This window comes from Tauraco erythrolophus, chromosome 8 (genome assembly GCF_009769465.1).
Source record: "Tauraco erythrolophus isolate bTauEry1 chromosome 8, bTauEry1.pri, whole genome shotgun sequence".
NCBI lineage: Eukaryota > Metazoa > Chordata > Aves > Musophagiformes > Musophagidae > Tauraco > Tauraco erythrolophus.
The window spans coordinates 18,532,509-18,555,937 of record NC_141472.1 but is presented as its reverse complement, the minus strand read 5'-3'; the positions used below and the strand labels follow the sequence as shown (position 1 = coordinate 18,555,937).

Genomic DNA, 23,429 nt, shown 5'->3' with positions numbered 1-23,429 from the left:
GTCATGCTCTGCCTGATGTTTGATTGAAAATAATGAAATAGCAATGTATTGAAATATAAAATGGGCATGCAACAGATTTCATCACACACCCAGGAAAAAAAAAGTAATTCACTCACCATATTTGTTCGAATAAACGCAATGCCTTGCTCTGTTTTAAAGATTGACACGAAAATCGTTCGTTGTCTGTTCTTTCTTCAGACTGTTGAAATTTCTTCTTGAACAAGCAAAAATGAATTTCAAAATAACACGTTCTTCTGCGTGTATGTTTTTGCTGCCTGGAAAAGCTGTGTGTCTTTGGGTGGCAAAGAAGAAAATCTTACCTGACTTGCAGAGAGTAGAATAAACGCCCTTTCTGACCCTTCTGTTTGTAGATTAAATGTTCAAACAATTGAGAAAAAAATATTTTGAAAGATATTTTTAAAAAGTAAGTAATTAGCTAACATGAAATGAGAAGGCGTTTATTCGAACTAATACAGCCATTAACTTCACAGTGTTATGCACAGGGAAAAAAGCAAGCAACATGAACCACGTATGCTATCTGCAAGCCAGGGTAAGAGATGTATAATGATGAATTAATGTATGTAAAAAAAAGTGCAAGGAATCAATGAGAATGTGTAACTTTCACATATCCTGAACAACAAATGCTTTCTAGTATACTTTATCCATCCATCCATCCAATAGTGTCCACTGAACTCATAAATGTTAGGTTGCTAACTTTTTTTAAAATAATATGATTAAGATTTGTATAACTTCCTTCTGAAGTAAACTATTCCATGCATTCAAAAGGAAATTGAACAAATAAAAGCTCTGAGAACAGCTGCAAAGCATGAAGTAAAAGTTAAGAATATGGCTGCAAAATTATAAATTTGAAGTTTTAAACATATTTTAAAACTTAAATAACCTTATAATGCAGATAACCCTTTGCATATCAAAACAAACATGCAACATGTTCCAATATGCGGTAAAGTGTGTCTTTCTTTCCCCATCAGACACTACAAGTAAGCAGATAAAAGCTTTTCACAATGTTACTAATTCCTGCTATTAATTATTCAGTTTAATATGATTGGTGACTGTACCTTTCACTTCCATTTCAATCTCTTCCTCTAGCTTCTCATGAATAATTTTTTCAGGAGCTAGAATAAAAAGACATTTTTTTTTAGCTATATTTGCTAATATGCCAATCAACACTTTATGTAGTAAAAACATCCAATTTCTCTTGCAAACATACAGAAATTCACACATACATACACATAAATGCATGCCAAACAATTTGAACACTTGGTAAATTTTGAGAACAAAGTAATCAAATGCTCTCAAACTTGTTTGCAATGTACACTTTTCTATAAGATTTGCTTTCTTTTTTGCAGGGTGGGGGAAAGTTTCTACTGTAACATGCCTTTATCATGCCTTAAATCCCTGAAGAAAACGTTCAACAATCCACAGACTAATGAGATGCTTCTCGTTCTTTATTATGTCCCAGGGAATGAACGTACTGGAATGCAATGATGCTATGAATGAGGAACTGATACTTGGAAGGAACATGCAGTTGCCAACCTGTCACTCTCAGATGGGTGCTGCACTCGGCTTGTCCTGCAGGATTAACTATTCTGCACTTGTATATACCCTTGTGGTTCTGACCAACTTTCAACAATCTTAAACTGCACAGTGGTCCATCATGTTTTAAGGAGCACAGTGCAGACTCCTCAACTATTAGCTGATTGTACAGCCAGACCACGCAAGGCATAGGCACACCCTTCATTATACAAAAGAGTAACACATCATCTCCTTCTTTTACACTGGTTTCTGAAGGCAGAGTTTCAAGAAACTCTGGTGCTTTGGCGTCAGTTTCTGTGATGTCTTCACATGGTACAACATCAGGATAGTAGACTCTGTTTCTTTGCTTCTCAGTTTCATAGGGTCTTTGGGATGTAGATATAAACAAGCTCGTGGTTTTCTTGGAAGATTCTTGCTTAACTTCAGATGCTTTAAACTGACAATCTTTGGCTGCTTTAAAGCTTTTAGTATCTGATTCAAGAGTAATTTTTGTTACTGCTTTGGCTTGTGCTTCTTTTGCTAGGTAAGAATAAAGTTAGGAAAAGGATTAGGTCAGATGTTTTGGAGGAATAAAAAATATCCTTATACTCAGGGGGTGAAAAACCCAATAATTAGCATTGAAAGAATGTCCAGCATATTAGTGCTACAACAATGCTATTAAACATGAATGATTACACATTTAAGAGCTCTATTCCTGCTGTGCTAATTCTAGGTACCAGTTAAGCCTATGGGACTTTCATGGAAGCAAGACTTGGTCTGTACCACCTAATTCAGCACATCTTTACTTTTAACTGAGAGCTTCAATTTAGAAAGTAGCAACAGAAGATTATGTAAAGCGCTTTGCACAGCTCAAGAGTGAAGAAAGAAACTTCAATACGTAAGAGACAAATCAACAGGGTCAACGGCTTTCTCATTATTCATCTTAGTTTTATGCTCTTGATTCCTTTGAGCTCAGCATAAATACTATCATCTGTCCAGTGCGGTGAGAATACATTTTTGGGTCTTCACTAGCAGTAACATTACTAACATTTTAATACACTGATATTAGGAAGAAGTGGAAAGAGTCTTAGCAAAAATAAATACTTATTTTTCAGGAAGAGTGAAGGGTAGAAGACACTTAATTAGCGCAGTAATACAACACTTGCATCCATTAATCCTTTCAAGTACATTGATCTATATTGTTAACCTTGGAACTGGAACTTTGGATTTATTGGAAGCAAGTTGGACCCATAAAGTTTGAAATGACCAGGTATCTAGTTCGATATTGCTTATCTGACATTCTTATCTCCTTAAACTCCAGCTTAAGGAATGAATTCTCAAAATGTAAAAATTCCTACTAGCCTGTTTTGCTTTACATCTCACTGCATATCATGAAGGATATGAGGAATAAAATGCCTTAGACATCTGTGACTTGCTGGGAAAAAGCATGAAGTTACAATACCAACTTCCCAGTACTGCACGTCACTTATGAATAGAGTTGTAAATATGGAGGAAAAACCTCAAAGCATTATTACAAGAGCATTCTCAATTAAATACCGATAATAAAGGATATATGAGTGAGCTGTAGGCAGTGATAATGAAGTTGCAAAAGGTAAGTCATAATGTTAAAAGTCAGATAACCACCTTTGACTGTTAGTATTGCAGCGGTTGTTGTCCCTCCGTAATCATTATATACGGTACAACTGTACAGTCCTTGATCTGTCAGCTGGGCATTTAGGATTGTTAGCAGTAGGACACTTCCATTTTGTGATATCTTCAATTTTTCAGACATTTTTATCGTTTCACCTTCATGGGCCCAAAGAAACTCAGAGAAGAATTCATTTTGTAAGCCACATATGAATTGAGCAGTGTCTCCACATTTCACAGTTAGGTCTCTGAGCTGCACAAGAATCTTTGGAGGGACACCTTTCATTTCCCGAGCAGTGGCCATAGAGATCCTGGTGCTCTGAGATGTTTGGGAAAGGATTGTTGTGTGCATGGCTTCCATTTCTTCAACTGATGTAGCCTTCATGGTCAAACTTTCTGATACGCTTTCAAAAACCTGTACACCCAAATCCTGTGATGGTTGTTGCACTGATTTAAATTCTTTTTGGTAAGTTTTAATGTTCTTCTTTGTGAGAGGAGCAACATGAAGTTCTGATATAGCCTGCGACCGGACAGACTCTTTTACATCTTTCCCAGAACTTTGCCTATCTAGGGCTTGCACTGTGTAATCAAGTAACAAAAACAATATTAGTATCTAAAGAACTTTACTGAGCCATGCTCTGAACAAAATCAAACAGCATGGAGGATGAAAATGAATGATCTTCATTTGAAAACTCAGCATGCTGGATGCACTACGCTCTTGACACAAAGATTAGCCATTCATGTATATGAATGACAAGTGATGCCTAAGCTAGTCATGCAGTTGATACACAGCTGATGCTTGTGTCTCCTTTCACTGAAGTTGTCCATTTTACTATTGGAAACTTATTATGGAATTTTTTAAGGAGGCATTTTCTTTCTTTTTTTTTTTTTTCTCCTACAAGATAATGCAAAATACCTCAGTCATCCTATAAAGATCACTTAATTACTTGGTCTAAAAACCTGAATGCCTTCAGTAAAATGGTTCTAATCCTTTAACTTATATCAAGATACAAATTTGCAAATTCCTGAATGTTACAGCTTAAACAGAAGAAATGAGAGTGGCTGGGTTATAGAGGGTAGGTACTACTAACATTAGCTGGTAAAGAAAAGGTGTGAAACAGGAAAGAAGAACATTAGTAACAGCGTAGAAGTGTGGTATACAACAAACTGAATCCCTTTGAAGTAAAAATGGGGCTTTACCTTCCGCAGTCACTGTAAGTGTAGCTGTACAAGTTGTTTCTCCAGCACTATTTCTTGCCTTGCAAGAGTATTGGCCAGCATGCTCTAAGAAAGCATCTACTATTAACAGAATAGCTGTGCCTGTAGACTCATCAAAGTGGAAAACTAAGTCTTTTGTTGGCAACATGAGTTGTTGATTATGAAACCACCGGATTTTTGGTTTGGGCATGCCAGAAACTCTAGCTTGAAATCTGACTGATTCCCCGCTGCATACTCTGCAGCTTGAAATAGGCTGGATAAAGGTGGGCCTTTGGCCAATAGACTCCTCCTTAAGTGAAACAGATGAAGAGACATGCCAATGGGACTCTGATGTAACTTCTTCAACCTTTTTAAATCCTGAAAAGAAGCATGCCAACTTTTAATTTCTTACTCTACACTACAATAAATTTTCTCTCTCATTGAAGATTTCTTTTTCTAACTTGCAACTTAACAGCACGAATTATTCTGATTGATCATTTATAAAATCTGTTGCAAAAAGAAAACAAAATATTTATGGTTAAATACTATCAAGGACAATATAAGAACTTAAATAGCAAATTATCCAGACAATATTTCTGCTCTAAAACTTTGGTCAATGTTTCATCTGTTCATATGAATGTAAACTGTTTCTTTTCAGCTGCCCAAGTACCTGGTGCATACCTCTATTTAACATGTTTTCCAACACTTTCAAAGTAATTGATTTTAAACAAAAACTCTTACTAGGTTGTCCTCATAGTCAAATCAAAGAATGTGTAAGCAAGGTACTTCCATTAGAAAGAAAGTTTCTACCATGTTTGGTGCATGACAGATTCCAATACTGGAGAGAATGAAAAGGTGAGGTGCATGGAACATTGAAAAATTGTGAAATAAGTTTTCCTGTACATGACCAATATTTTGGAGACATAAAGGTATGCAGTGGACATTGTAAATGCTAGCAATTAATTGAGTTAAAAGACAATATGACAGACAAGGACTCACACATAATCATCAGTGTATATTAAGATTAGTAATGGAACATGTCCTAAAAAAAGAAAAGACATTTTCTTTAATTGCACACTGTACCTTCTAACTTCAAGGTAGCAGTGCTTGTCACTTGGCCTACAGAATTACTAGCCACAAAAGTATAGATTCCTTCATCCTCTGGATAAGCTTCAGCAATCTCCAGCTGGTAAGTGTCTTCAAACTGAGTCATTCTAAAAAAACGTGATGGCTTGATCTCTCTCTCTTTGCTGTACCAAGAGACTTTCAGATCTGCTCAAGCAACAGAAAGAAAAAATGCATAGGTTATGATATTAGACCAGCAAGTAAACACTATTTTTATATTTATATCTGTCAGAAATCTTAATCTTGAGTATCTTTTTTAAGTTTAAATGTGCCTTGTATTACTTTGGTAATGTATGATCAGTGGAAAGTGGCCTAATTGTTGCTTTAAGCACTGATTTCTACATTGAAAATATTTGTATGGGAAAACTGATTCTAGTGCTGCTATAATCCTAGGTAAAAATAATATTTCCTTTCCCCTCTTAATGTGTAAGTTTAAAAATACTTTGCTGCTACTAAGATCAGAGAAAGTCTCATTTTTAAAAAGAGATTCTGCTACAATTGTCTTAATTATAGCCTGATTAAACAGGCTATAAAATCACTAGGTTCAGCTGAACAAGTTAAAGAAATTAAAATGGACTATCCTTTTGCTGAGGACAGTACCTTAACTTTTTTTATTGCAAATATTGTAAGTTTTATACCTCATATTTTTCAAGAAAGATCCTGCCTTTGTACCTTTGTAAAATTCCTATATAAAATGTTGTGTTACTTGACTTGTATAGATTCTTGCAGAAAGAAGAAGAATGAACTAGACTTTAACCTTGCCTCTCCACCTGGCACTGTATTACATGAATCAAATATTTTCACACAAACAGTGTGCTATTATTGTCATCAGAAGAAAGAGATAGTGTTTTCAATGGCCAGCTGCATAGTGTGTATTGCTAAACAATTGTATTTGCAATCATGTGTTACTTAACAGAGTACAAAAAGTTTTCATAACACAAATGAGAGGTATGTAAATCCATTTGGATACAGTATTCAGTAAAGGAAATTTTCAATAGGAAAATTTTCTTCACCAAAAGGGTTATATAGCATTAGAACAGGCTTCCCAGGGAAGTGGTTGAGTCATCCCTGGAGTTATTTGAATGATGTGCAGATGTGGCACTTCAGGACAAGGTTTAGTGGTGGACTTGACAGTCTTAGGTTTATGGTTGGACTCCATGATCTTAAAGGTCTTTTCCAACCTAAACAATTCTCTGATTTTATGACTCTATGAAAGAGGACCTAGATGAAAGGATTCTTATGCTCTGTGCTGTAAATTCAGCTTCCATGTTCAAGTAAATACAGTTCTTGGAAAAAAGGTTACACTAGCATGCATTGCAAAGAGGGCAGGCCAGTCTTTCCAAGATACATTTTCTGAGTTTTAGCACCACTTCTAAAGCAGTATCAAATTTGTTGTAAAGCTTTTTTTTTAAAAATAAGAGTTTGATATCAAGTGATGGAAATGTAAATCATATATAATGCATATATGTGTATATTACCAATTTTATGTGGATTTTTACACAGCCATCACTCAGGATTATTTTTAAATTTGGAGCTTTATTTATCCTTTATTATTATTACAAAATAATTGTAAATTATTTGGGATTGGAAGTGGATCTTATTCTACAGTTTATCATGTGAATATTTTATTACTAGTCATACTCAATGGCATTTATTGAAGTGAAGAAAGGTAGTTTTATTTGCTTTTGTGTTAACTTGGAAAGAATTATTTTAATTAACAAACTTATTTAAGGAAAATCTACACTTAAAAAGACAATGAGCAAACATCTTTTTATGCTAGGAAAAAGAATGGAATTGCAGTTTACTGTTTGTAGATATGAGATACTTAGGCATATTAGGATAAAGGTTAAGGCACAGCTTTGGTCTGTTTGTTTAGTTAATTGACATGACACTGTGTGTGGTTAAATTAAACTTGGTTCATTTAACATGGTAATGCTTTTCCACTATTACACTCTGTGTTTTGAAACTACATTTTACTCACTGACACAGTTTTCCAACATCAGTTAGCATTTGAAATGCTGAGAAGGTCCCAAAGACAATTTTTTTTTTAAATAGACCTTCTTTTTAGAAATCCGTAATGTTTGTGAGAGTTTATGACTTCCATGTTTGATGCTATCTTTGACACATGACTTCCTTAACTGATAGTTGTCAGTAACACTTTAATGTGTGAGTATTTCAAATAACTGTACTTTTATGGAAAGACTGATCCCAGAATATATACTGCTGCATTTTTTCTGAGTTCAAGATGCAAAAATTCTGAAAGAAGAAAAGATGTACAGGTTTTCATTAAACCCACCTGTCCCTGTAACTCTACACTGAAAACGAGCAGACTGTCCCTCGGATGTAACAGCATCACGTAGTGGTATTATAACAGCAGGTGGATAGACTGGCACTTCTAGCTCAGGAGAAACAACTTCTGGGACTAAAGGATAAGAAAAAAAAATCATTTTTAAAGATTAAGAAGATCACACACGTGTTGACAATCTCATTTCACACATATTGTTATAAGCACGGGAAACTCACTTTCCACTGAAAGTGAAGCTGAAGTTGTAGCGACTCCATAGTCATTTTTTGCTTCACAGGTGTACACTGCTGCATCTTCAGGGAAAGTTTCAATCAGCAATAGAGTATATTCTTGTGCATCATGAAGAAATTTGCACTTGAAACCTGGAGAAAGCTGTTGATCATCTTTGTACCAGGAAACTTTGGGCTGGGGTTTGCCTGATACCATAGCACAGAAGCGGGCAGGTTTGCCAGACTCCACAGTGGTTGGCTCTAGCTCCTGAATAATCTGGGGTGGCTCTGGAGCTGCAAATTGTGGAGGAAGGGGAAGGGAGAAAGAAAGAGAGAGAGAGAGAAATCTCATTATTGATATTTATCAAGACTTCAAAAATATTAGCAAGGAATTTATATTTTTTTTTAAATCTTATTATTCCAATCTTGCATACCCATGAAAATCTGCCCTTTTCCTTGATAGAGTGGAAACGATCTAGCTGCAAGTGCCTTAACAGAATTAGCTGTGTTGGCAATAAGTGTTTTCTGGAAAAAATGTGTCCAAGAACTGTCAGGTTGATCTCTCTGGCAAGGCATATTTGTCCATATGACTATTTGGACTTTAGAATTTCCTAGTCTAAATAAATTCAGTGGCGAAAAGAACTGCTATAGCATTTTCATCAGCTAGCCAGATATTTCAGAGCAAGAAACATCCATGTACATGAGAATTTTGGTAATGTTACAGCCATAAGATTCTCTTTGGATTTTTTTTTTCCTTCAGAGTTAGAATTCCAGAAAAGCTATATAGAAATCAGAAAAACACAGAGTAATAAATACAGTCAAAGCATTATTTGCAGGGACACATACCATTCACATAGAGAACAACAGAACTCCTGTTCCGTCCTGCAACAAAAGTATATTCTCCAGCATCAGAGTAAGTGGTTTCAAAGATGGTCATTCGATGAACTCTCCTTTCCACCACATAACTGTATCTTTCCTCATACTGGAAGTTGATCTCAATACCATCCTTGTACCACTGTGGTTCAATGTCATCTTCATTGACTTCAAATTCAATTTCAGCTCTTTGTCTCTGAATGACCTTTGAGCAAGTAGAAAAAATATTAGAAATAGCATTTATTTTTACAGATGATCCCACATTCCATTTTCCTAGAAGGCCCTGACCTTATGATTACAGATTTTAGTGTTAGAACTCTTGCTGGTTAGATATTGTTGCTCTTCCTTTGTATTATTCTTTGAGTGACAAAGTTATGAAATATTTCTTCTTCTGCATAAGCCATACCTGAATATCTTTACGAATGCTTCTGATACGAATGTCACGACCTTCCACTATCAAATTGGCACTGGATGTGTTTCCACCTGCTACCACAGTGTACTGACCAGCATCAGACATTTTAGTGGAAGGAATGATGAGACGATGGACGTATTTCTCTCTCTGAATTTTCATCCTAAGGACATCAGAAGAGAAAATGAGCAAGTTATTTTTTAGGGAAAAATACATAACAAAAGTCAATACGGTGTAGAAGCAATCGTTTACCTGTCACCAATCTGAAGTTCTTGTCCATCCTTCATCCACTGGACCTGAACGTCTGGTTCTGAAATTTCACATTCAAAAATAGCCCTCTTCTTCTCCACAACCTTGATGTCTTTGATATGTTTCCTAAATTCAATGTGACGAGCTAGGGCAGAAAGAAAGCAGAATGAGTGCCATGATGCTATTTAAGCCACTAGAAGTCACTGAATATACAAATCAAGAGGGCAAATACCTTCCACATATAAAGTGGCTGATGAAGCTGCTTTTCCAGCAACAAAAGTGTATTCTGCAGCATCACCAAAATGCACATTCCTTATGGAGAGGGAGTGTGTGAGCTTCTTTGTTCGTATCTGGCATTTATCAGTTGATTTTATTTCTACTCCATTCTTTAGCCATTTATATGAAATACCTTCATAGTTAACAGTAACTTCAAATGTTATTGTATCTTTCTCTTCAGCGTTAATGTCTTTTAGCATGGAGGTAATTAGAATGGCTAAAAGAAAAGAAATGGACATGGGTTGGGTTTTTTTGTTCGGTTTTGTTTCATTTTAAATACATGTTAACTAGATCAGAGATGTTTAAAATTCTTTAAGACAAATTCTGATTTTTGGCAATACTAAAAGGAAAGCTCTGTGTCCAGAATCAATACTACAATTAAATTTTCCAAAACTTCTGAATAACATAGGAATTCTAATTCTGCCTCCTATGGTGACTTGGCGTTTAGCATGATGGCCTAAACAGAAGAATCCAGGATTCGACTTTCAAGTCCACAGCTTCTAGATCTCTTCTTAAAAAGTAATTGAGGTTGTTTAGGATTATTTGAAAATACCTCTATAACAGTGCTGGGTTTGTCTGAATTGCACTGAGTGCATGTATTAACAGAAACTCTATTATTGGTAACTGTAAAATATTCTCGTTAATATCTTTTTTACGTACGTTTTACGGTCAGAGTTGCACTGACTCTGTCATTTCCACAGACAAAGGTGTATTCTGCAGAATCTTCACTGCTTGTGTTCATGATATTGAGCTGATGGAGTTTCCCCTGGACCACTATTTTGAACTTTTCACTCATTTCAATCTCCACACCATTTTTCAACCAGACAGCAGGCACATTGAAATGAGAAACTTCACATTGAAAAGAAGCAGTTTTGGTCTCAGGGATCTCAATATTTTTCATGGTCTTTGTGATGTGTATGGCTAAAAGGGGAGTAAAAAAGAGACAAAAGAAAAGACAGGATTTTTTAATAGTGAGTTTGTGTGGAAGATTGCAAAAATCCAAAAACGGGCCATGAAGTGTCAAGTCAAGTTGTTCAATATGAGTTGTCTAGCAACTAATATAATTACTTTCCTACAAACTTACAATACTTACTTTCCACAAAGAGTTTTGCTTTACACTCAATTTGCCCAACAAGTGCTGTGTATTCCCCAGCATCTGCAGGAGATATGTTATGCAGCATAAGCTTGTGAACCTTCCTTTGAGAGATCATCTTGTATTTATCACTCTGTTTAAGCTCAACGTTTTTGTGGAACCATCGGACTGGTACAGTATCATGGGACACACTCAGTTCAAAGGAGACAACAGCATTTTCCAAAGCAGTCACATCCTTTGGCTTTTTGATGATCTTGACAGCTTAAGGAAAAAAGTTAGCAAGATTCAGCAGCGTGTTTGATTTGAATTTCAAAACTATACATTAAAGCAAATATTGAAACCAGATTGACTTACTTTCCACATGAAGTCTGGCATTTGCTCCTATCTTTCCAAGCTTAAAGCTATAAACAGACTCATCAGTGACAACACAATGTTTGATTTTCAGTGTGTGAACAGTTCCTTTCACTGAAATTTCATATTTGTCATTCGATTCAAGTTCAACACCATTTTTAATCCACAGAGCTCCTTTCACATCAGGATGGGTCAGCTCTACGTTGAAAACTGCCTCCTGTGTTTCTGTCACAGTCAAGTTCTTCAGAGTCTTCTTTATTTTAACAGCTAGGAGGAAAAAAAAAAAAAATCACTTGACCGAATAGATGAAAATTAAAAATGATAGTAAATATAATAATCTTAATAAAACTGAATCATGGTGCTTAATTTTAAAATTGTGTGTGTGTATATTGTTTTATACACTTTCCACCAAAGTCGTGTGCTTGGAACACAAAAAGGAATATTTACTTACAGCATCCATGAGAAATAGGGTTTTTTTTTATTTAATATGTTTACTACACAACTAGCAAAGAGTCAATTTCTACCTGCCAGCCAGTACCTTGAATAAAATGTGGTTTTATTAAAATATCATGCTAAATTCCAAATAAGGAGTCTCCAAAACACAGCAAGTTTGCCACCTCAGAAAACTCATCATAATATAAAACTGTTTTCAGAAAATGAAACAAAATATGCTTGTATCTTAGGGCCTGATCCAAGACACAGTGAGTGATGCTGGACTGAGACTTAAAGACATCAGCTATAAAAAATACTGACCTTCGACCTTCAGTTTGGCGGATGTCTTTGAGCTTGCTATTTCATAGCTATATTCACCCATATCATCCAGTTTTGTGGCAGGGATATTGAGCCTTCTCTTTACACCATCAGATTCAGCACGGTACTGATCTGTCATGGGCAATGGTCTACCATTTTTTAGCCACTGGCCATCTGATTCAGGATTTGCCACCTCACATTCAAAAACAGCTGTCTGGGACTCAGCCACAGTCAGATCAGTGAGAGGCTTTGAAATGGCACCACCTGTTGGGAAGCAAAAGCATGTGTTTTTGGGGTGTTGCTGTTCAACTTTTCCCCCATATGCAAATGCAACCATGTGAAAAGTTGATGCTGGAATTCTTTGCCCTAATTTGCAGCACGCCCATAGACATTCTGAGGTCTGTGTAAAATCAAGAATAGAATGTGACCTCAACATCACAAAAAGATATTTCTTACTTGTATCCTGGTTACTTATTTTTTTATTATCAACATAGGTATACTGAACATTCAAGACAAAAAACTTCCTTTTTACAAAAAAAAAAAAATCCTTTTTATATTAATTCCATCAAAAGCATACTACAGCATTCCATACTATGGCTTTGATTTAGCAAAACATATAAGCACTTACTTAAAAGCTTTGTTGAATTCAAATTATACCAATCACAAAGGATAAGGGGAAGAGCAAGCAGAATACAGAAAAAGATAAATTAAAAACAAAAAAAGTACAGAAACAGCATGATTGCTACAATTACAAAATACAGAACACTAAGCATTGTTTTAAAATCACAGTGAAATAAAAATCTTGGACTTTAACCCTACTAACCTGCTACTATAAGCTTTCCAGATGTTTTCTTCTCTCCAGCATAAAATACATATTCGCCTTCATCATCTTTCATCATCTTCACCACTGTCAGTTTATATATTTTGCCATGTGATTCAATTTTATATTTAGGACCAGCCTTGATCTCTCGGCCTTTGAAATGCCAAATAACATCAATCCCTGAATGGGAGAGCTCAACCTCAAAGGACACATTCTGTGTTTCAGTGCAGGTAATGTCATGAAGACCTCTAATAATCTCAATTTCTATAAAAAAGAATACATTACAAACATATTAGTTGTTTCCACAGTTTTGTATTTAAAGAAATAATTTCACAAAGAACTGTGCATCTCAAAGGAAACCTACTTTCAACCGTGACATTGCAACTTGTTTCAACTTTGCCAACCATTAGCTTATAACGTCCTTCATCTGATGCATGGGTTCTGGTAAGCACTAGCCTCTGTTTAGTGCCTTTACATACAGCTTGTACGCGTTCATCAGGCTTTATCTGATGATCATTTAGGTACCATTTGGAGGAAGACACATCAGGTGCTGAAACTTTGCATTCAAGGATAGCTTTTGTTCCTTCAACTGTGTGAATATCTTTCAGAGGCACCACTATTTCCACACCTGTCAAGTTACAAAAATATTCATAATCAAAAAACTATGTCTTTAAGAAGTAATCCTAAAGGACACAAAAATCAAACACACTTTCAAAATCATGATAATGACTTACTGTACACTGTGATCTGTCCAGTGGTTGACAGTCCAAGACCAGGAACACTAAAAGAGTAAGATCCACTATCTTCCTTTGTTGCATCTTCTATCAGCAACATGTGTGACTGTTTGTCCAACACAATGTGAATACGATCGCTTGATTGAATTTCATGACCGTCTTTCATCCAGACACCTTCCACATTTTCTAGGGAGACTTTAACTTCAAGTTGTACAATATCTCCCTCACAGACTTTTTGATCAGTAAGTCCTTGAAGAATAGCCATGGGACGAGCTGTGGAATGAAATGAAGTTAATTAATCCTTATAACAGAGAAGCCTAATATTGAATATTAAGGCAGTACGGGATATAGTGATATAACTATAATATATGCTATAATATAAAAAAATTATAATATATAGACAATATAAATATTACAAATGCTTACGCTTCATCTTTAGTTTGCAGTGAGTCCTTTTTCCATCAACAACAAAGCTATACTCTCCTTGATCATCTTTATTAACATCTTTAATAGTGAGGATTTGGCGACCACGGCGGGATGCAATCACATATTTATGATTAGAAGTGAGTTCAACATCGCCGTGATACCATTTCCCCTCCACATCTTCTGGAGAAACCTCGCATTCAAGTTCACCTGAGAAGGATTCTGGTACTTCAACATCTTCAAGTTCTTTAATAAACTCAACCACAGCGCCTACAGGCAAAAATAATTACATTCATGAATATGCGTGGTTAGATACCCCTCATGAAAACATTTGTTATTAATAGAGCGTAAGGAAATTAATATATATACGGTGTAACCATTTTACATAAATATGTCTAAAAAATTTCATACTGGATTCTGAGAATATGAAAGCAGCTTGAACATTTCTTAGTGTGTTAGACACCAGTTTAAATTGTTTTATTTCTTCCTGAAGCTGATTTCACTTTAATAATACTGCATGGTACTGAGCTGTATGCTTCTTACCTTCAACAGTAAGCTTTGCAGTAGTTTTTATGGATTCATCTTCTACCAGTGCACAGCTGTAGTCATCAGCATCAGACATTTCAATTGCTAGTACAGAAAGAAAATGAGCCTTTCTGTCTGAGTGCATCCTGTATTTGTCTCCAGAATGAATCTCAATTCCATCCTTAAACCATTTCACTTTGACAAAGGGTTCTGATGTCTCACATTCAAATGTAGTCATGGAGTCTCTCTCTTTAGCAACAATATCTTGTAACTTCTGGGTGAAGCTGATTAACTGCTTGGCTGCAAAACAGTATGCAATGAATTAACAGTGCATTGGCCATATAGACTTAACACACTAAGATAAGTAGTGATAAGTGTTTTTGTAGGATAAAAGTAAGAGAATTTAAATTACCTTGTACTAACAGGAAAGCATGGCTAGAAGTTTCACCAGCTATATTGACTGCTTTCACCATGATGCTGGCAGAATCATCAGAAGTCACATCTCTGATGACTAATTCACAAACATTATCTTCAGGCCAGTACCAATAGACACGATCAGTCCTTTCGATCTGGACACCATTTTTGAACCACAGGCACTCAGGGTCTGGTTTTCCCACCACTCTTACACGGAAGTGTGCATCTGTCCCCTGGGCTACAGTCTGGCTTTGAATTCGTTCAAATATCTTGGGAGCCTCCATGCTTGGACTAAGCTCAACCTTCTCTGGTTTGAATGTTGGAATGGTGATTTTGCCTTCAGGAGGAAGTGCTTTCTTCTCTTCCTCTGGGATCTCTTTGGTCCAGTGAAGAAGTTCTTCTTTCGTCTTTTTTAACAGTTCTTCATATGATTCATCTTTTTTGCGAGACTTAAGTTCCACAGCAGTGATGGCTTCATAATAGCCCTCTTCTGTCCTACGCTTAAATTTACTACGCAGCTCTTCAGATTCCTCTGAAAGCTTCTCATGAGTGATTCTTTCTGCCCTTTTCAATTTAACCACTTCTTTCGTTGTTGCCTCTGCAGGTTTGTCTACCTTCTGTACCTCAAAGAGAAGTTTTCCAGGCTCTGTCACTACAGGCTCATGTTTGGGCTCAGGAGCACGACGAAGAACAGATCTGAAATCTTCCCTCTGCTGGATCTCAAGTCTCACCTTATGTTCAATAAAGCCCTCTGGATTCTCTGCAGTGACTCTCACCTCTCCTGTGTCATATGATTTGCAGTCCACAATATCCAGATAGTAGATTCCATCGTAACGGAGTCTAAACCTTTTGCTCTTACGGATGAGTTGTCCATTGAGGTACCAGTTGACCTTGGGCAAAGGATAGCCAGTCACACGGCAGCGGAATCGTGCTGTTTCACCTTCCAGGACTCTTGCAGGTTCAGGAACCAAAACAATTTCTGGTTTTTGCTTTTCCTTTTGGTCCACTGCAACTGCAGGAAGAGCACCCTCATGGGCCATTCTTTCTAACTCTTCAATTCGCTGCAGTCCTCTTCTGCCTTCTGGCAACTGGGATTCTTCCACAAGGCTTTTCTCATCCTTCACGATCAGAGTAGCGGATGTATGATCTGTACCATATTTGTTAGTTGCCCTGCAAGTGATCACTCCACTGTCTCTGGAATAGGCTACTCCATAGTCCAGGCTACAGTATCCAAATTCATTGATCATGCGCAGTCTGTTAGCTGCTTCCAAGGGCTTGCCATCATGCAACCATTCCACCACCATAGTTGGGTCACCAATTGGTGTAAGTCTGCACTCAAAGTGTGCTGGTCCAAATTGCTTGAGCCTTAAAGATGTGAGCTTCTTCTTAAAAAATGGTTTCTGTTGCTTTTCTTTGTCATAGAGATCTCCTTCCTCCCATTGCTCTTGACCATAACGCAAATGGAGAGGCTCCAATTCTGGTGCTGCAATCTCCTTGGCTTTGTAAGTTCCTTTTGGAATGATTAATCGTCTTTCTGGTTCAGGTTCTGCATGTTCGACTTCAACATTTACTTTGCATCGAGTAGTGTCCCGCCCTGCTTTATTGATAGCAGTAGCAGTATACCAGGCAGCATCTTGTCTGGCAGTAGATTCAATTTTAAGGGCAGCTGCCCCTTTGGTTCCCTCAATCCTGAAATAATAAAACAATGTTTTTTAAACTTTTTTGCACTTCTTTGTTATTCATTTTTGCCTTTCTCCAAAATTAAAAAGCTTCCAAAGGCAAATCCCTGGAGAAATTAGGCATGTTGTTTATGTTTATTTCTGTTTATGAGTGCAGTGCCTAAGAACCAAGCAGATAAGGATAACAAAAACCAGTCTTGATTCCAATGGCAGTTTTGCCTGCAGAGGACTTCATAATCAGACAGATAAAGGTTCCCTAAATCTCTTTTGTAAAAGCATTGGCTTTGCAGACTACAAAATACATGCATATACAAGCTGGAAAAAATTGAGCCAGTCCTACAAGATATTTTATATCTCTTAGCCTTGCTGCAATGCAAAAGCTGTTAGTAGCTTCAGTAGCCGCTGGACTAAGCCCTTAGTGAATCCCTTCTATGGAAGCAAGGATAATCTGCACACTATAGGAGGTACTTCACAGGATGGTGATTACTATCTCCTTTACTACTTAAACAAAATAAAAATGCTTACTTTATTTTGGGGTATTTATGAGGTACAATGATGTCACTGTTCTTCAGCCATACAATGTCAGGATTAGGGTTACCAGTAGCTTTCACTGCCATCTCCAGTCTAGAGCCTTCCTTTACACTAACGTTCCTCAGCCTTTCCACAAAGTGTGGTCTGACTAGGTCTTCCTTAGCTGAAAAAGTAAAGATAAGTTATCACAAGAGAAAATGACTTAACCATGGTTTTTACTAAGAAACAGTCCTCAGCCTCCTAAAATAGCATGCACAGTAGATACCTTCCACATTCAGTGTCATTGAGACTGAAGCTTTGCCTGCCCTATTCTGAGCAATTACAGCCCATTCTCCAGAGTCATCTGGCATAGCAGGAACAATGATCAATGACTGGGTTCCATCTTCTTTAATCACTATTTTATGGGTGTAGTCATTAACCACTTGTTGACCTGCAGATAAACATTTAAAAAAAAAGTTGCACTTCAAACAGTGTCTCAACAAGGTGTAAAATGCATATAAGACTGTTTTTCAAGATTATATGCTGATGAAAATGAGGCTGACGTACCATTATGGAACCAGTATGTCTCTGGCATAGGTCTGCCAACAACTTTTAAGTCAAATCTTGCTGTTTGCCCTTGTGAACATTTGAATGATGTAGGTTTCAGCACAAAAACTGGCTTATATAGTCTCTCTAGTTGTCCTTCATCAGTTTCTTCTAATCTGCGGCCAGGAGAACGAGAAGGAGAACTGCGGGCAGGAGATCGGCTTGGAGAGCGTGGAGAAATAGACCTGAAATGAAAAGGTAAGGTAGATGTATATGATAACATTATATAGCAGTGAGCTGACATGATAAACAGAGTTCAACTTTTACCTTCAGCACAATTTATTTTAAAGATGTTAACCAATTTATCTATGTGAGATATCGTGACAAAATTAATTTTTATTTTTAGTCATTTTCTTTAAGTTTTTGACAGTAGGTTGCATAGCTGAATAGTATTAGGACATACCACAGCCGGGGAAATTTTTGCGTTTTGGATACTGTACAGATATGGATCTAATCCTGTGTACGCTTGTGCATATATGTGCATGTATATGGAGACAGAACACAGTACATGGCAACATTGGATATTTTCTGTCATAGAAATACAGCTATTTCAAGGGTGGGAAGTAAGAGTTGCACACAGTACTAAACCTGCAAGTGCAGAAGAATTTTTTTTCCAAAACATGAGTACTTTAAGAAATAAATATGGTTGCTGAGGTCATAAATCTGACATTGTGGCTGGATATGGATGTGAATGATGGCATTCTGGGAACTGCACTGCTCATTAAGAAGGCAAATCAGACAAAGAGTTGGTACATAAATCAATATAAGCCATGAAAACAGCATTTAGAACTTCTCTAGAGGTATGCAAACTCCGATAACTTAAGCTGTTTAGTTGCTGTGTACTGAGTTTTTGGACTGTCTATCACAGCAGACTGAAGTCTCATGAAATTTATATATTACTGTGTACCTACCTGTATCTTCTCATAACTTCTGGTCCTGGCATATAACCTGGAGTTGCAGTGGGTGCAACTGGCTCAACGTAGAGTTTTGCTGAGCAAATAGCATTTCCTTTCATATTACTGGCAAAGGCAGTATAAATTCCTTCATCTTCAGGTAGAACAACAGGCAAACGCAGACTGGCACTGCCATCTTGCAGAACTTCTATGTGGTAGCGCTCTCCGTGCCTTATGCGCTTACCATCTTTGTACCATGCAATCTGCACGGAAAGAAACAGTGGAATGCTATGTGAGCTCTCTTAAAGACAAAAACCCGGTAATGACCCATGCATATAACATATTACAACTTCCTATTTTTCAGCCGATGCATCATCACAGCCCATGTGTATGTGTTAAAATTAACATTCTTAATTGAAAAAAGTAAGACTAAAGCAACATGCTTTCATAGTAGCCTGAAACACAAGTTTTGGAAGCCCATTTTGAAGGAGAGCAAAGTGACCTAGACCAAACTTGCTACTGTGTTCCCTCCTTGTGTGGGCTAACTCAGAGATGCTCAGAAGCAAGACCAGCTTAACCGGCAAATCTAACCTACCTCTGCACTGGCTAACCAACCTAACACTATCCTATTAAAGGACAAAAGCAAAAGATAGCTTGATATCAAAACAACAGACTGGATTCCTTTGAGAGTTGCTAAGTTCAGTGCAGAATGTCTGACAATGAAATGTTAAGGGATTTTTCAAATAGAGCACCAGATGGTTTTTTTTAATAGATTAATGTTATACAGCTTTGGGGTACCTTTGGCAATGGATATCCAGTCATCTTGCAATGGAAAGTAACTCCTGTTCCTTCAAAAGTTCTGTAATTCTTTAATCTTATGTCAAATCCTGCTTCTATAGCTTCAGATTCAGAAATATCAACCATCATCTCCTCTCCATCTTCTTCAAGAAGTTCATCTAAGGTGGTCTTAATAATTCTGAGTTCAATTTCCTTTATAAGTCTTTCTTCGAAAGAAGAAATATGGAATTCCTATAAAGAAAAGCAAGACCATGAGTTCTGTGTGTCAGATAATGACCTTGTAAAGAAGTGATTTGTGCTGGTAACGTGTCAGCATACAAAATGAGTATGAAGTGGTAGACATACCTCATCTTCTACAAAAGTTCTGACCATCACTGTATCTTTCGCCATTTTCTTCCTAATTAGCGCTTGTTCTTTTTCATATTCTTTTTCAAAGTCACCATATGAAATAGCTGGGGCAACCTCAGCCACTTTGGGTTCCTGTACATATGCAGTCACCTGAGTTTGGTACATCATTTCTTGTTGCGATTTTAGGTAGGCCTCATAATCAGCTATGAATTAAGAACACATTAATTTTGATAAGTTTTTATGGTTTTCACTGGGTTGAATAGAGAAAACAAGTACAAATTTGTTTTACTGTTTTTGGTGATTCAAGCAAAGTTTTTGTCTGTTTAACCAATAAAATACAAACTGTCAATAAAACATGAACAGCAATAAAATGCAAATACTGATGCCCTCAGCTGAGCTTTACAAACAGGTAAAAGTTTTATTGTGCTATTTAAGGGTTCTTCACTGTGGCTCCGTTTCCTGCTAACTTTCATGCATTTTTACCAGGACAATTGAAAAAAAAAAATATTAAGTTATCTTATTTCCCTGTAATAGAACAACCTATTGCTTTCCCACATCATTCTCAGAATGTCTTATGTTATGTAGACTGTTAAGGACATTAACCAAAGAAGGTTCACACAGGCAACACATTCTAGCAAAGAATACAAGTCCTTCAAGAACATGATGTCAAATATTCTGTCTTGAAGAAACAGAGCCACCAGGTTTCCCTTTATTTGTCTTGAATTTACCTAACTAAGCTGCAAAGAATCTGCAACACAATTTAAAATCTTTTTCCCATTTTAAAGTTAATTTTAAGAAATATTTTTCCCATTTCTTTAATCTACAATGTACCTTCTTCTAGTAAGGAGACCGTTGCAGAAGCTTCTCCATGTTTATTACGAACAACAATAGTGTATTCTCCGGCATCGTCGGCAAAAGTCATGGAAATTTCAAGTTTGCATTCCCCGGTTTCTCTTTTGTAACTCACTTTGTATCTATGGAAAACATAAAAGTACAAGCTCTCTATAATTCTGAAGAACAGAATTTTTGATGAATTTGCTTTTGGTTATACAATTTATCAGAATCACTTCTAAGTTGTACAAGACAAAAAAAGACAAACTTTTGCAGGTAATTCTCACTCAATGACTCTGCAGAACAGCTTAGGAAAAGTAACTATGCAGAAACATAGGTCTAATTATCTTCTGTTGTCACTAAAATAAATGGGATGCAAACAACAGTACTGAAATATCAGAGATGTGATTATCTGATGAGGTAAAATGCTATATGCTTTGTGCCCATAGTTTGTCCTAATATGTGTCATTATAGCATGATATATTTCAAGAATGCTATAAATGGTTATTTTTCTCTGCTACAAAGTGTGTTGCTTTCTTTAGAATCATAGAATCATAAAATGGTTTGAGTTGGAAGGGACCTTAAAGATCATCTAGTTCCAACCCCTCTGCCATGGGCAGGGACACCCTCCACTACTCCAGGTTGCTCAAAGTCTCATCCAACCTGGCCTCGAACACTTCCAGGGATGGGGCATCCACAACATCTCTGAGCAATCTGTTCCAGTGCCTCACCACCCTCAGAGTAAAAAACTACTTCCTTAAATCTAATCAAAATCTACCCTCTTTCAGTTTAAAGCCATTACCCCTTGTCCTATCACTACATGCCGTTGTAAAAAGTCCCTCTGCAGCTTTCTTGTAAGCCCCCTTTAGGTACTGGAAGGCTGCTAGAAAGTCTCCTCTAGAGCCTTTTCTTCTCCAGGCTCAAAAACCCCAACTCTCTCAGCCTGTCTTCATAGCAGAGGTGCCCCAGCCCTTGATTAATCTTCGTGGTCCTCCTCCAAACCCGCTCCAACAGGTCCATATCCTTCTTATGTTGGGAGTCCCAGACCTGAATGCAGTACTGCAGCTGGGGTCTCACGAGAGCAGAGTAGGGGGGCAGAATCACCTCCCTCAACCTGCTGGCCACGCTTCTTTTGATGCAGCCCAGGATACGGTTGGCTTCCTGGGCTGCAAGCGCACATTGCCGGCTCATGTTGAGCTTCTCATCAACCAACACCCCCAAGTCCTTCTCCTCAGGGCTGCTTTCAATCCATTCTCCATCCAGCCTGTATTTGTGCTTGGGATTGCCCTGACCCATGTGCAGGACCTTGCACTTGGCCTTGTTGAACTTCATGAGGTTCTCACAGGCTCATTTCTCCAGCCTGTCAAGGTCCCTCTGGATGGCATCCCTTCCCTCCAGCATGTCCACAACAGCACACAGCTTGGTGTCATTTGCAAACTTGTTGAGGGTGCACTCGATCCCACTGTCCCTGTCACCAACAAAGATGTTAAATAGCACTGGCCCCAGTACTGACCCCTGAGGAACACCACTCGTCACTGGTCACCTCTTGGACATCGAGCCGTTGACCGCAACTCTGAGTCAAACCATCCAGTCAATTCCTTATCCACCAAATGGTCCATCTGTCAAATTCATGTCTCTTCAGTTTAGAGACAAGGATGTCATGCAGGACAGTGTCAAATGCTTTGCACGAGTCCAGGCAGATGATGTCGGTTTCTCTTCCCTTATCTACCAACCCTGTAACCCCATCATAGAAGGCCACTAAATTTGTCAGGCACGATTTGCCCTTAGTGAAGCCATGTTGGCTGTCACCTCCTTTTTTCCAATATGCATAGTTCCCAGGAGCATCTGATCCATGACCTTGCTGGACACAAAGGTGAGACTGGCCTGTAGTTCCCTGACTCTACCTTTTTTCCCTTTTTAAAAATGGGATTATATTTCCCCTTTTCCAGTCAGTGGGAACTTCACCAAACTGCCACGACTTCTCAAATACAATGGATAGTAGCTTGGCAATTTCATCTGCCAGTTCCCTCAGGAAATGCGGGTGCATCTCATCAGGTACCATGGACTTGTGCACCTTCAGGTTCCTTAGATAGTCTTGAATCTGATCTTCTACAGTGAATAGTTATTCATTCTCCCAGTCCTTTCTTTTATCTTCTGCAACTTGAGCAGTGCAGCTAGAGCACTTGCCAGTGAAGACTTAGGCAAAAAAGTCATTGAGTACCTCAACCTTCATATCTCAGGCAGCCAGGTCTCCCGTTTCCTTCCAGAGAGGGCCAACGTTTTCCCCAGTCCTCCTTTTAACACTCACGTCATATAGAAGTTTTTCTTGTTGCCCTTGATGTCCTTGGCCAGATTTAATTCCATCAGGGCTTCAGCTTTCCTAAGCTGATCCCTGGTTGCTCAGACAATTTCTCTATATTTCTCCCAGGCTACTTGTCCTTGCTTCCACCCTCTGTAGGCTTCCCTTTCATGTTTGAGTTTGTCCAGGAGCTCAGTGTTACTCCACAGATAATATTTGCATAGACAGAATGCTTACATTGCATAGACAGAATAAAACAAACACAAAACTTCTTCCTGATTTGTATTTAAGGTTATGTAACATTTCTTATTTTACAGTCTTTTGAACATTTGTATTTTAAAACTGAACAGCCTCCTAAAGTTTTACATTAAGACGTGATTCTATGATATTTCCATTTCAAAAATAAAATTTCACAGAAATCAGTGATATTATTTGGCTCAGCATCAGTAAGAGAATCAAAACTATGCTACTGTTAATTAAATATTCTTTAAAATTATGTTTAAATAGTTTTTGTGCATTACATTCAAAGTAC

At 37.4% G+C, this 23,429-nt stretch overlaps 1 protein-coding gene across 1 annotated transcript in view; it reads right to left on the bottom strand.

Moving 5' to 3' along the window:
• The window catches only part of LOC104379289 (titin-like), a 129,879-nt gene that overhangs the window by 87,438 nt on the left and 19,012 nt on the right, over window positions 1-23,429 (bottom strand). Inside the window, 27 exon segments of the mRNA XM_086615890.1 lie at window positions 1,077-1,133; window positions 1,555-2,073; window positions 3,178-3,759; window positions 5,461-5,649; window positions 7,799-7,924; window positions 8,026-8,310; window positions 8,863-9,094; window positions 9,296-9,461; window positions 9,551-9,692; window positions 9,780-10,040; window positions 10,484-10,744; window positions 10,917-11,177; window positions 11,271-11,534; window positions 12,021-12,281; window positions 12,841-13,101; window positions 13,202-13,465; window positions 13,572-13,844; window positions 13,998-14,264; window positions 14,538-14,819; window positions 14,932-16,622; window positions 17,138-17,306; window positions 17,409-17,573; window positions 17,690-17,913; window positions 18,640-18,884; window positions 19,420-19,650; window positions 19,765-19,970; window positions 20,599-20,741. Coding sequence (XP_086472016.1) covers window positions 1,077-1,133; window positions 1,555-2,073; window positions 3,178-3,759; window positions 5,461-5,649; window positions 7,799-7,924; window positions 8,026-8,310; window positions 8,863-9,094; window positions 9,296-9,461; window positions 9,551-9,692; window positions 9,780-10,040; window positions 10,484-10,744; window positions 10,917-11,177; window positions 11,271-11,534; window positions 12,021-12,281; window positions 12,841-13,101; window positions 13,202-13,465; window positions 13,572-13,844; window positions 13,998-14,264; window positions 14,538-14,819; window positions 14,932-16,622; window positions 17,138-17,306; window positions 17,409-17,573; window positions 17,690-17,913; window positions 18,640-18,884; window positions 19,420-19,650; window positions 19,765-19,970; window positions 20,599-20,741 — 8,027 coding nt within the window.